This window comes from Tauraco erythrolophus, chromosome 4, assembly GCF_009769465.1.
Source record: "Tauraco erythrolophus isolate bTauEry1 chromosome 4, bTauEry1.pri, whole genome shotgun sequence".
In the NCBI taxonomy this organism is placed as follows: domain Eukaryota; kingdom Metazoa; phylum Chordata; class Aves; order Musophagiformes; family Musophagidae; genus Tauraco; species Tauraco erythrolophus.
Genome location: NC_141468.1, coordinates 34,007,367 through 34,021,546, shown reverse-complemented (window position 1 = coordinate 34,021,546; position 14,180 = coordinate 34,007,367). Strand labels below are relative to the sequence as shown.

General features: G+C 36.5%; 1 protein-coding gene across 2 annotated transcripts in view; it reads right to left on the bottom strand.

The window, feature by feature from the left end:
• CNTN1 (contactin 1) overlaps nucleotides 1-14,180 on the bottom strand; it is a 99,569-nt gene that overhangs the window by 35,446 nt on the left and 49,943 nt on the right. For both annotated transcript variants that reach the window (XM_086609822.1, XM_086609823.1), the window contains 3 exons: nucleotides 12,020-12,178; nucleotides 8,222-8,371; nucleotides 4,587-4,657 (listed from right to left, as the gene is read on the bottom strand). In XM_086609822.1, the coding sequence (XP_086465948.1) occupies nucleotides 4,587-4,657; nucleotides 8,222-8,371; nucleotides 12,020-12,178 (380 nt within the window). The remainder of the gene's footprint in view (nucleotides 1-4,586; nucleotides 4,658-8,221; nucleotides 8,372-12,019; nucleotides 12,179-14,180) is intronic.

The window sequence follows — 14,180 nt, the reverse complement described above, 5'->3', positions numbered from 1 at the left end:
AACAATGATGGAGCTTCTTTTCTTCACGACAAAACTTCCAAGAGAAATGTACAGAATCAGATCAAGGCTGGGACTTCTGACTTTACTCAGCTTAAGGTTAACTGACCCCTGCCCTGAATGTGCCAGCTATCAGATCCCGTTGTGTGGCATTCAATTATTATTACCCAGGTGGCTTGAATTGGAACTGAATGTAATTAACTAATTAACGAAGGTTGAGACCCTGCCTGCTAAAGGTGGGCCATTTCCTCCTGGCTGTGGAAGATGTAATGGCATCCTTGGAGCTGCAGCTCAGGCTGGTGAGCAACATCTGGTGACCCTGAGGACTGTGGCTCCCTTGCAGGAGCCAGAGTAGACACGGCTGGAGTGAGAGTCCTTCAGTAAAGAAGGTAAAGCTGCAAACTCTGATGTGATATTCATGGGAGGGAAGCATGCTGGAGTTGGAATGAATGGACTGGGTCTCTGCTCACTGTAAAGCCTTTACTTTCCTCTAAAAACAAAAAACTGGTAAAACAAAAAGGGGGAATTGTGGCATCCAATCATTATTACCCAGCTGGCTTGAATTGAATGTAATTAATTAATTAACTAAGGTTGAGACCTTGCCTACAAAAGGCGGGCCATTTCCTCCTGGCTGCATAAGATGCAATGGCATCCTTGGAGCCGCAGCCCAGGCTGGTGAGCAACACTGTTGCATCCCATTTTATCTCTCACTGCCATAAGGTTTCACCACTCTGCCACATCAGTGCTAAAGTCACAAGAATAACAATATAGCAATACTAAAAGCAGGCAACCTTCAGCTGGTTGAGGACAGAAAGCTGGTTCTAGATGAAAATGTCTAGACCATAAATGCTTCAGCATGGGATAATCACTGGATGCAAGCAAAAACCAGCTGTGGGAGTAAGGCCCAGAGTTCAGTAATAGGTAGGAATCCTCTTGCTTGCTGTTCTTTTTTCCCCATGCTTAACTGCATCTCCAGCAGAACAGTGGCTCAGTTCAATCAAAACCAGGAAAGTGGCCTCAGCACACCACGACTCGGGTTAGGGCAACCTTCTAGAACATGGCATATGTACGAAGGCTGTCAGCCTTTCGACTGAGTGCCTTTGCTTCATGATTAGGTACTCTAACCATGGCTCCATGTTGCAGAAGACAGCTGACTGATTCAGCTGACTGCAGGTCTCTACATATGCAATTTCTTTGGCTTTTCTGAGCAACACAGATGAAACGCTGATGTATGTCAAATCTGAACTACAATGGAGCTTTAGACAGTGGAAAGACACCATCTACCTACAACATGACTTCTGAGAACACATGAATGACTTAAGTATAATTGGTAATTAAGATGACCACCAATAGATAAATTCAAGAAACCCATCGTGCCAAAAAGGAGATGGATATTTGGTCTCTAGTTTTGACACTAACCACAAGCCACCAGACAAAGACTTTAACTACAAATCAGCTAAAAAAAAAAACCCAACAGCTAGATAACCTGTTTCATGTCCTTAATTTTTTTGTGCGTCAGGCATATTCCGAGTGTACCTATTGGATGAGGTATAACTTGTGTCTTAGCTTCTTTTGTACCTCAGGTCTGACCATAGATCAGGTGAAATTGGATACCTAGTTTCCCAGAACAGCTAATCTAAGTTTAGATTCATAGGCAACCTTGCAATTCAAAAAGTAGAAGATTTCATGTACTGAGTGACCTTCGATAGCTCGTCTTCTGAATCTATAATTGCATGTAGCTGCCTAAAATAGACCAGAATCCTATTCATACACTAAAGTAAGCAGCCTGGATGTGGCCCTTGTCTTAGAATAATTTTCAGGCAGAGTAAACTTTAGAAAGCCAGGACTGGCACTTAGAAATTATATTCTGGAAGGTCTTAAATAAAATGTTGGAAGCAGCTTGACCTCCAATGGCTGCACGTAATAAGTAGATATAAGTAGCTGAATAGTTTGTAGTATCCACTAAAAACTTTGAAAAACAAGATGGAAGAGGGAAAGACAAATGGGGAAAAATGAGGAAGAATAGGCATGCCACTCCTAGCTCTCCTCCTCAGTTCTTCTTTCAAAACAAGACTTAGAAGAGCTTTGATTGCATCTCTGGCTGTCTCATTCAACTCGGGCATATGAATCATAGCAAAGGCTGAAAGGAGGTTGGCAGTAACATGTGAACCTGCCATACATTTTGTTCTTCTCTTCTTAATTAAGGACTATTTTGAGTAGCATATGCAAATGTCAGCACATTTGGGGGAATCAATAAACACTTTTATCTTAGCCTTGCAGATAGATATATTGTTGTCTGTCAGACAGGCTTCGTAAATCTAATGCCTCTATTCAAAGACACTTGCTAGACATAGTCGTTGGAGATTCTTGGGAAGTAAATATTTAAAGTCATGCTTAATTTGTCTGACTAAATGAGCTACTCATTATGGAACAGATGTAAAAAGCATGACATTAGGTAAGGGAAATAATTGGAATATAAATCTACTTGGGCATATAAGAAAGACTGAAATGATCTTGTGCTTCAGATCTTGCATGGGCCACTATTTTCCTGGTTATAACTTTTTTTTTTTTTAATTTGGTCACATTCAAGTTTCCAATGTATTGAAAATGACACAAGTATCGGTCTTGATGTGCAATGCAAGAAGGGGGTCTGGAGTTTGCTGAAGTTTTTATAAGACAGCAGTTGTGAAGAAGTAACAAAATAATCTAGGCCTTGTGCAACTGTCCATTGCATGTATGTATTTTTATTTGACTTGTGCTCTTCAAAAATAAATAAAGATCAGAATCAAACCAATTAGGATACATCTACTTCCTAACCTATTGCTAGTGAAACTAACAAACTTTTCAATATATTTTAACAAAAGTGTAGATCTTCCTTTTTCAGAAACTTAGAAATTTTTCTTTAGGTAAATTCATTGGTAAAGTACTTAGGAAGACCGAATAAATGTTTTGAACTGAATTAAAAAAATAATAATAAAAAAAAAACAAAACAGGAAAGCTGAAATCCGTTTAGCTCAAACATACGGCTAACTATTTCTGTGTCATACTTGAGAACTTTTCCAAAGAGATATGATCAATCTTAAGCACAAAAAGAAGAAAACATGCACATGGATTAAAATTTTTGCATTCATAAGGAGGATCCCTATACAACAATGACAGAGTTGCTGTTGGAATTATGTCATCTTTATATCACTTCCCACAAGAAAAAAAGCCTCTTCAGAGAGGTAAATAAGCTGCTACATCTGAAACAAACTGTTCCCAAAAGACACAAATGGCATAATGTACCTTATGTGCCTCATAGCCTTACAAAGGTAAACAGAGAGGTCACTAGCAAGATAAACTTGGTATTTTTTTCAGGCATAACATTTAATCATCTTTCTTTGCCAGAGGTAATGCTTCTAGAACTCTGTTTTTGCTCGGTACTGATAGGCTCTGACATGAATCAGATGATAGGCTTTTTTTTTTTTTGCTTTATTTTTCCTCCCTGGCTTTCCCAAATACCCTTCAGAAGAATTCAACTCTCTCTTCCATGCAACTTTTGCCTACATAGTGACTTTGCTTATAAATTCTTATCCTCTCTTGTTCTGGGTTTTGCTTTCTTCCTATCTTGTCTCTTTTTTCCTCCTTCCCTGTTTTCAGAAGCATTTTTTTTCCCCACAGTATAGGTAAATTTTAAAAACCATTGCTTCAAAACCAGAATAAAGACAGCATGTATATATATAGCTATATATACAATACTTTTTAAAGACCAAAATGTCATGGACTGAATACCTACTACAGTACATGAGAGAGATGAAGTTTTCAAAAGACTTTGCTTACTGAAAAGCTTTTTTGATAACACTGTAACTTTTTAAACTTTTCATTCCATTATTTTTGTGATTAACATTTTATCTCTGTCCCTTTTCTCTTTCTTTATTCTGCTTAATACACAATCATTAAAGAAAAATTAATGACTTGGAGGAAAAGAACAACATCAATATGTGGATATCAACAAATGGCTAAATTGTGGTATGAGGCAACATTGTTTTGTGTTATCAGTCACATTAGCATAAAATAAAACTTATAAAATGTCAATATACAAGAATTTCCTTAGAACTCTAGTTAATAATTATGACAGGCTAGTTTATAGAATGGCAGTGTATTTTTGTGGTTTTTTTAATAAAGCCTGTAAACCTGTGCACAGCATATTAAAGTCATAGTTAAGACGTTATACTTTTAGCTGTACTAAGCAAATCTGCATGCTCTTCAGATTGTAACTTATAAAAAGCCTTGAAGAAAGAGTCAATATGCAGAATTTTCAACCGCAGTTACATCAATGCATTATCATAGTCAGTATGTGTTTCAAACGCTTTGAAACAGAGAATAATTTTAGATCATATTTTAGAAATGTCCAATACTTAAAACATCTAAAATATAATCTTCCTCATTCCTTTTGAAGTATTTTTATGAGAAAAGTCTGAAAACCAGTAAGTGCTGTGTACAGACCCTGCTCTCACAGAAGCCCCTGATAAACCATCCATGGGTTTCAGAAGGAGCAAGATCAGACACAAGGACGTACTAGGTTTTGTGTCATCCAGTATAATACCTACCATCCATGTTATTGTCAGCTCACGATTGCTTCCACCCCCTCCTCCGACATCAGAAGGAGCCACATTAGGAGCTAGAAAAATAGAAGAGACAAGAAAAATGACTACAAAGTATGCAGTCAGTGAAAAATATCACTATTTACTTTTCTTTTTAGCAGCAGGGCCAATGAGCACACGTGGCACACACAATTAAAATAATGATAGTCTGTAATAGCTGTGAAAGTCTGTGATCTTGCCAAGACTAATGTATAACTACTGCTGCAGGAAACATGCCAGTTCTAACCATAGCTAGCAATCAATCATTCTTCTTTTTAACCATATTCTCTACAAATATTTAATTGAATATTCAGAAATGGAACACTCCTCATAGGTCTTAAGAGAAGCACTGTGTTTTGTTCTTGTGCTTTCTCAGATGCTGGTATGCCAAGGGCTCAGGCACCCAGGACTTGCATATGTATTTACGTTTACAGACTGTGATTAGTTCCATCAACTTCAGTGGATTTACTCGCAATGTGTAATGCTAAACCCATGGATATACCTTTGAAGCATTGGCATCCTAATGCTATTCTAGATTAGTGGCACATGTCTTCTTGATTGGCATGTTCAGAATGTGTAGATGTTTCGAAGTGAAGCTGGCATACCACTTAGTAATTTACTAATTACATTTTACACTGATATTCTATCTAATGAAGTAAAATCTGTTGATCTATCCACAGCTGAGTGGTAAAGCAGGACACTCTCAAGGACTCCATTACGAATCATTTCTGTAGTCTCATTTCTGTAAGACTCTTGGCATTACGTGTGATCATTCTATTGCTATCCTCTACGGTGTTTGTGTATTTATTTGCTGTCACTCATCACTCAGGATGCACAAAGTCCACTGAAAAGTTAGGAAACGATGGCCTGCCTATAGTGCACTAAATATGTCCCAGGTGATCATGCATTAGCTACATGCTCTATCTACATGAACATGTTCTTTGTATTAAAAGTTCTTATATGATGGGGCATTTTCTCCACTAATCAGTGAATGTCACAAAGTAGTAAGGAGATAGTTCCTAAGTGCTCTCCCACTATTTAAGTATAATGTTTGCTGAGGCCTTCTCTGAGGATCAGCTGAGGAGAAACACAAAACAGATAAGAATTTATGTTTTCATAAAGGTTAAAAATATGTAACAAAAAATTTGAAATTGACACCAACATTCAGTGAAGGGTTTGTGTCATTTATTTCTGGCCTTCCAGAAAACACATTAGTTGAGAATAAGACTAAACATATATATAATAACAATTCAAGAGGAAGCTTTTGCCAGAGTTATTAATTTATTACCTGACCTTGTTGTTACTGAAATACATAGCAGTCACACTATCTATAGTAAGCACGTAACTTTAGTGCTAAGATAGAAGCAGAGGTTTGCTAGAATGCTTAAGTAGTCAAATATACACAGGCTGCTAGAGAAGAGAAAAAAGACTGTCTAATGTCTTACAAATTACCCTTTTCAGGAGAATCTCCCTCATTCTTTCAACCATTAAACCCAGGTTTCTCTTTCCCTTAAGATCAGGTTACTAATTCAGAGAGCTATACTTAGACAATTACTCTAATGCACCCAGAAGCTAAAATACATAAAAGTAGACTTTGATCAATTGAATTTCAAGAAGTCACTGTGAAATGTGTTATTGATGAAGCAAGCAGATTTCATTAAAAAGAAAAATCATAGTGCACAATTCTTAGCATGCTAATAAAAATGTTACTGAAATTACAATTATCTACAAGAAGACAGGCTTAAAACCTGAAAAAGACTCTGGTAAGATTTGAGTTTAACAGACATTATTTGTCACTCATACGGTACAACAAAGATGCAGCACTATCTGTTGCTGTTTAACAAAGAACATATGCTAAAAATAACTACAATGTGTGGATATGGGTTGTTGTTTATGTAATCAAATATTTACCTTCTTCAGATTTACATGAAAACACATACACAGTACTTGTTCTGTAGTACCCTGCAAGTTGAGAGTACAACACAAACCCTATGGTTGCTGCTCGTAACAAATGCCAGCTCCCGACAGAAAATGCACTTGGGCACAGAAGATCACCTGCAAATTGTTACTGATTTACACCCTATTTCAGCACGGCAAGAAGTGCTGACTGATGCCTAGGAAGACGACATTAACATTTTGCTTTGTTTCACCAAAAATGTCTCACAGTCTGCTAGAGACGACAATTGTGCAGTGCATGGGGAATCAGACAACAGACTAAACAGACTACCTCTTGCAAAAGTATTGTATCCTGCTACAAAACTGGAGGATATGCCATTTTGGGGGAGGCTATAATAAACGCCATGAACATGGCACACTGCAAAATGCAGGACACTATCACTATTCCACCTGCGAGCATTTTTTCCCCTCCCTTTCCGTCTCTTTTCCGACATTTCAAAAATGTCTATTGTGCACCAGGCACTCCAAGAACCATGTGTAGATTTCTCATACAGAAATACAGTTGTTGAGTCATAAAATATATGATGCTAATTGTCAATTTTATAGGCAGTAATTTCCTTTTACTTTAGTATTAAACTTCTGTGTTTTTTCCTTCCTTGTCCAGATTAATTTAACCAATCTGTATTTCCTTTCTCCCTAAGCAACAAATTTTTTAATGGACCAAATGTGTGCCTTTTTTTTAATAAAATTAAACTTGAAATTTGCAATGCAAATACATTTTATTTTGCAAATAGTATCTAATGAAAGCAATGACCTAGCTGGCAATGACAAAAATTAATTTTTACACTTTGGTTTTGCATTTCTAATTTCAAATTTCAAGCTATGGGACAACAATTGTAAATATATCTAGGTTGCACATGGGTGTTAATATGTGTTAAGGAGAACATATTGGTATACAGGCTTTGTTGGATACAGTCTCTTTGCAGTGACACATTACCTCCTAGAGCACTGCTATCTCCTTTGTACAGTTAAACCAGAATGTATTATCTTGAATAATAACACCTAATTCCTCCTTTTGGATAATTAATTTTAAAAAGGATGTGCCTGAGTCTAAAGGATATCCTTAAATATGCTCCGAGATTTTAACACTGAGCAATGAGACTGATAAGGGCATATGCTGTGTTGGATAATGTCACACCTTTGACGTGGAATAAGAAGACACAAGATCAAACCTTCAATCACAGAAAAATGGCATTATACAGTATGACACACATCTGCCATGTATTCTTTAGTTAGAATACAAACCAAACAGCAAATGGACATTTTCCTTGTTAAACACATGCGTGTTTGTCTCCTAAGTCCTGTGCCCTGGTCCCAAGGATGTGCATGCATTCATACACACACACAACCTGACAGACACAGTGGGGGATCTCTGAAAGATACAGTATGATTCTGTTTCAGCAATGGAGGGAAATTTGCCATTTGTATCACGATGTTTCTTTCCTGTCTGCTTCGATGCTATCACATCTGGACAGTCTGGTATTTGCTCACTAAAATCTGCAGTAGTGGGTGGCTGAAAATATATTCTCTAGACTTGCATCTTCTAAAGTGCTTTTTTCAAATAAAAACAAAACTGCAAAATTGATTAATAAAAATGTGAAAATTAAGAAGCACATTAAAAAACTTGACATTTTCTGTTTACGTACGAGCGCCTTCTGTTCTAATTCTCTGTGATGGCATACTAGGTTCTCCTGTCCCCAGAGTGTTTGTTGCTATTATCCGGAACTCATATTCCATCCACGGAATTAAATCAATCACTGTAGCAGATTCCATATTTCCTTCAATATCTGATGGTTCTAAAAAAAATAAGAAATTGCTTTAGAAAACAGCACTTTTACGATAAGGTCAGCCAACGATGTGGTTGATTTTGGCAAAACTACCACTATTCTGCAACCACACATAGCCAACCAAAGGAAACTTTAGGAACATCACATTTTACAAGTACTCATAGCAGTGACTGGGAATTTGGAAACTATGACACTATTTTGGATAAACCCTTATAGACTTGCAAGCTTTAACCGGGTGTGAGCTAGCAAAAGAAGTACATGTAGTTATGAGGTATCCTTACTAATTACATATTGTAGTTGTAGAATTTCGTTTTACCTACAGACAAATGCAATGAGAAATCTGGAATGCAAAAACAGTAAAATAAAAATTCATGATATATAGAAGGGCTAGACATGTACAAATGTAGGGTTTGATCAATTGATAAAGAGTGGTTTATGCGGGAGATGAGTGTCCAGGGTTCATGTCCCTGTTCAGGCGCCATTTGCGGGAGATGAGAGAGGACACCTGACACGATCAATGTGATCAAACAAGTGAACCTTTATTAGTTTACACTCAGCGTGCTTTATAGCTTTGTAAAACAAGACTATGTAACCAATCTATGATTGGTTACAAAACAAGCAATAGCCCACCCCTTAGTATGACTGGTTGCATCATGGAAGCAATGTCATCATGGTGTCCAATTCCCGTTCTGCATCTGGGCATATGCTCTCAGGAAAGGCTGGATTGTTCACATGTTAACCCTTAGGTATTCTTCCACAGGTTTATAAAAAGTGGTCATATTTCGTTGCGCCTTAATAATGACCATGTTGCAACCTGCTATCCAGTTCTAATCCAACAAGGGTAAGTGTTCTTGTAATTCCTGCAAAAAGACTTACTATTGTCGTAAGGATGAGCTTCTTTACCATAAATAAAATGCATAACTCATGACTTTCTGTCTATGCTTCACAGACAATAGGGCTCATTTCTATAGCTGTCTGCAGTTATAGAAAGACAGAACTTTAATTTATTGCGTGGGCCAAGTGTTGTTTGTCAACTTAGAGTCTTGGGTTCAGAGGGAGACGAGAAAAGAGATATTCTGCACTGGAAAGGCAGCTGATTTGGAATTAAAATATGAATGCAATGGCTGCAAAAAAAACAGCCACGGCAGTGTAAGCACCGGATGGTGACACAACTTTCCTCTACCTAATGATCATTAAATTTTTAATTCCAAAGCGAGGTCATGAAGGAGAAAGAAAAACACGTCCCATTTTCTTTCCACCAGCCCACCACCCTCCCTCATCTTTACTCAAATTATTTCTCTGTCCAGTTAGCAGAGACATTGCAAACCTCCTATGGCATCCAAGCCATGATATAAATTTGGCTTTCCTTTTCCTGGTCTACTTTCAATATCTTAATTTAATCTTACTGTGCCACACATTCCCAGAATAATTATGAATACTCAGTACGATGAAAATCTGATCCCCTTAACTGGAAAGAGCAACATAAATGTAAACAAATTATTACATAACTCATTCATACATATTTCCATACTGTGAAGTAGAATACACTTCTTTCATACAACACACTCGATATTATGCAACCTGAGATGAACAATTCGGTTTGGAAATAATGGTAGTAGCAAAAATAACACCAATATTTCCAAAGTGCAATGCCAAAGTATATTTTTTTGTTCCACACATTGAAAATTAGCAGCATTAATTGATAGCCTGAACACTGATGAGAGATGAATTTGGACTGTTCATGATGCTTCTTTCACATGAAGATCAACACTGAGCCAAACTGGGAAGAGCCCAGAAACTAAGTAAAAGCTTGCAGTGGTGCCAGTGATGGTTACTATAGTGATTTTACCTATTTTCTGAGGAAATCATCTATTAATCAAAATTACTCAGTGTGATTCAAATGAAAAAGCAATGATTTTGAAAACACCGCGATAGTTCATTTCAACTTTTCATAAATGAATAATTTATATTTTTCCTGCTAGCTTCTTAAAAAAGGATTTCAACAATCTAGATTTCTCCCTGTCCCACGTAAGATGTGAATCCCACTCAACATGCTACAGGATAAGACTCAAAGTCTGACTGCACGTCTCAATGACTATCTATCTCATTAATTTGGTGAAGCAGAAGAACTTCTGAGAGGCAGACAAGTGCATCTTATCATGTTTGTAACACTGCAAACAGGGAATCTTCCTGAGTAGTGCGAGAGGTGAGTTTAAGTGTCTGCTCTGAACCAGACAGGGAGAAGATCTGAATCCAACATTTGTATCTCTTACACAGGTATTTCTACTTCCAGTAACATGCAGCACAAAAGGAAGCAGTATCAGAGCTGCCACCTGCTGTTCATAAATTCTTCCTGTATCTTTCTATAACATTGCTTTTTCCCAATTCCTTTTTTTAATTAAAAAGGAAAAAAATGAATAGGAAATAAAATATAATTTATCCTGAAAAAAGTGGAGGCTGGACAAAAAGGATTCTCCTTCCTGTGCATATTGTTACTGAAGCAAATCATCTGTTATTTGATCAGCTCTAATTTCTACATTAATTATTTTTTTGAAGTTCAAAGAAATTTATTCTACAGAAACTATTAAACAAGGTATAAGAGGTAAGAAGGGACTGGGGAACCTTCTAGTTTTATTTTCCAAGCTACTTTAACATAAGTCATATACCAGTGTTGACGGTTGGAGGTAATTACATACAATAGACCTACATATGCTACATATTCTAGAAGAGAAATATGATTGAAGGTAGTAGGCCTAGTATTTTTAACTTTTTACTCTAAAAATTTAACAGAAATTTTCAGCTCAGTCTATTTCAGCTCTGTCTATTTCTTAGACATCTATCTCTGTAGTTTCTTAGACATCTATCTCTGTAGTTTCAAAGGGCAACTTAAATGAAAGACAAGAGCTGAAACTATTAATATTCTCAGTATTTAGGAATGTTGAGTATGTGATGTCGCAATTCCACAGAAAAGCACTTAAGTTATAATTTATTATGGTGGCTTAATTAATCATATTGGTAGGACAATTCTGTATAACTTGTGGCAATGCTATCCTTCGTAAAGCATTCAAAGATACTAGTAGTTTAAAAATATTTCCATAATTTATGCATTTATGTTAAATTTTGCAAAGAAATATACATTAGCATGCCCTGTGTTCAGGTAGGTGCTTCCTCAACTGCAATTATGTGGCACAATGATGACATCCAGTGGTTAGAAGGATAATTCTAGCTATGTTTTCTCTAGAGGTGCCAGTTTTAATGCAACTGGAACTTAGCCTGCTCCCCGACAACTTTAACCAACTTTCTGCATAACAAACACAGAAATGAAGACATCCGTTTGTCATCCAGATTAACCTGTAAATAAATTTTTATGATTCTAGTAGTTGACGTGGAATGTTTCAAGCAACAAGGAAAGAGGCAAAAACCAGGTGAAAACTCTGGCCTATTCTTTTCTTGATGTTCAGTTCAGGCCCTCCAAGTGCTGGGAGCAAACCTGCTGACAGCACACTGACAGAACGGTATCTGCTCCCAAACCCTGTAGCAGACATTAATAGCATCCCTGGTTTCCTTTTACTGTGACTATTTTCTGATTAGTCAAGCTTTCTAACAATCAAACACTTTAAAATCTATTGACTTTATTACTTCTGGCATTACTCTTACCTGTTTTGGCATCTTTCCACTCTTCAGACAGAAACGTTTTTGACTGGATAGTGTATTTAGAAATAGGGCTATGATTGTCTGTTCCACGACTCCAGGTAAGTGCTACAGCAGTGTCTCTAATTTCTTCTACTCTTATACCTCCAGGAGGGCCCGGAGGACCTGAGAAAAAAGAAATTGGTACTTCAATTCACAAACTAAATATTCTGAAAATTAAAGTCCACTAACTTTCCTACTTGTATTTATCAGACAAAAGGCTTTCAAGTCTTGCTTTCTACTTAAGAACACATTGAAAACATATATATACATTTTAGTGCTCTGCAGAGCAATTCAGAGGATAAATGCTCTTGCATCTAATAACTACCAAATGAAACTTCGATGACTCCTGCCTAAGAAGTAATATTAAGATTTTCCTAAGTGAAAAAATGACACTTTGAAACTGTTGCTGCTCTTTTTTGAAACAACAGTGAACTAGAGTCAGAAAAAATACACAAAGTCTTCCTTCCTAAATTCTACATAATGGTGACCTTATTGGTAGCCCACTTTTAATCTACACTTCTGCTTGTACCATACTGGCTGTGGTTGCAATTTATATGTAAAATTTTGTAGTTTATATTGCAGAAATATCATACCTTGAAAGGTATTTCTACAGACCTCTTCACATTTCTCTCAGCCTCCATATTACTCCAATGTGGTAAACCCATCATCAGATTCAAACTTCCCACAGATTAATATAACTTGAGTGAAAGCAAAACTAGAGGTTTCTCCATAGTTCAACAAAAGCTTTCCCACAATAAGAATTTCAAAAATCTTGAATCCACTACACTCACTGAACTAAAAGCAGTCTTTCAAACTACATGGGTGAAATCAAACAGTCTCTGTGCACCAGAATAACCTCACAAAGACCACCACCAAGGAACAGAAGCACTAAGCTGTCTAAGGGAAACATTTTTCACAAAACAGCCATTCTACATTTGGCCTTTCAGTCTTGATCATCAAGAAGGACCTATAAAATAATCTAAAGAATATTTTCCTTTTCTTCAAAAGACAGATACTTGCTAAGATCAATTTCAGAATTCAGAGATCTAGTGAATATAAAAATACAAATATAACTAAATACAGATGTTGGCTTGATGGCACGTTACTATGCTCCCAACACCCAGCCAAATCATTACAGGTAGAAGCTACTTGTCCTAAATTAGTTAATGGTTTCATCTCTATGCTTTTCAAGTATTAAATACTATTTCTGCTCAAACTAACCACTTAAAACAGCTATGATAAAATAACAGCAATTATTCTCAATCCATATTTGGCTTTAAGTTAGTGAGTTGTACTTTAGATCTGAAGAGATAAGCCTCTGGTCCCAAAACTTGCCTGTTTTTCCAGGTATATCACGAAAACAAAAGAATGGTACTACATCTCTTCACAAAACCTTATCTGGTTTATTTCTGAACAATAATAACAGTCAAAAACTGCTGAAGAGAATGCTTGCATTTTCCTAAATGTATTTTTTTAATTTTAAAAATTTTCTTCTAATTACTACTACTCCCACACCTCTACTTTGTACGGGTAACTTTTTTGTTGTTGCTGTGCTGTGCCTTGGTCCCCAGAAGAGAAGCTAAAATGCGCAGATCAACAGGCATAGCTGATTTTTTCATAGACTAGAAAGCTAAGAAGAGAGTGATGCAGGCTCATGCATATGTGAGTACAGGAATCTTCATCTGTAAAAGACACCACAATGTTCAGCGAGTTGTACTAAAAAACCTCAGACTTCCAGGAATCCTGTAATCCAAAGCTTAGTACCTACTTACAAACTTGGTCTATAGATATTTTCAGATCATTCTATTCATAGTGACTGTTCTGGTTTTGTTACTATCCTTCTGTTTTATACAATACACAGTTATGTGAGATGTATTAACTGTTGTGTAAAAACAGAGAAGATGCATTAGAACTATTAAGAAGTACGTTCTGATTCCACATTCAGAGATAATAATATGCCAACATGATTCAGGTAATTATCCAACAATCTGATTGAACAAGTCTCAGAGCATATTAAAAAAACTAAGAAACAATAGGATATATTTCTCTGCAGTATCTACAGAGAAACCACAGAAAAACAAAACAAAAACAACTCGACAAAATGAATGGAACAAGATTTCTACTT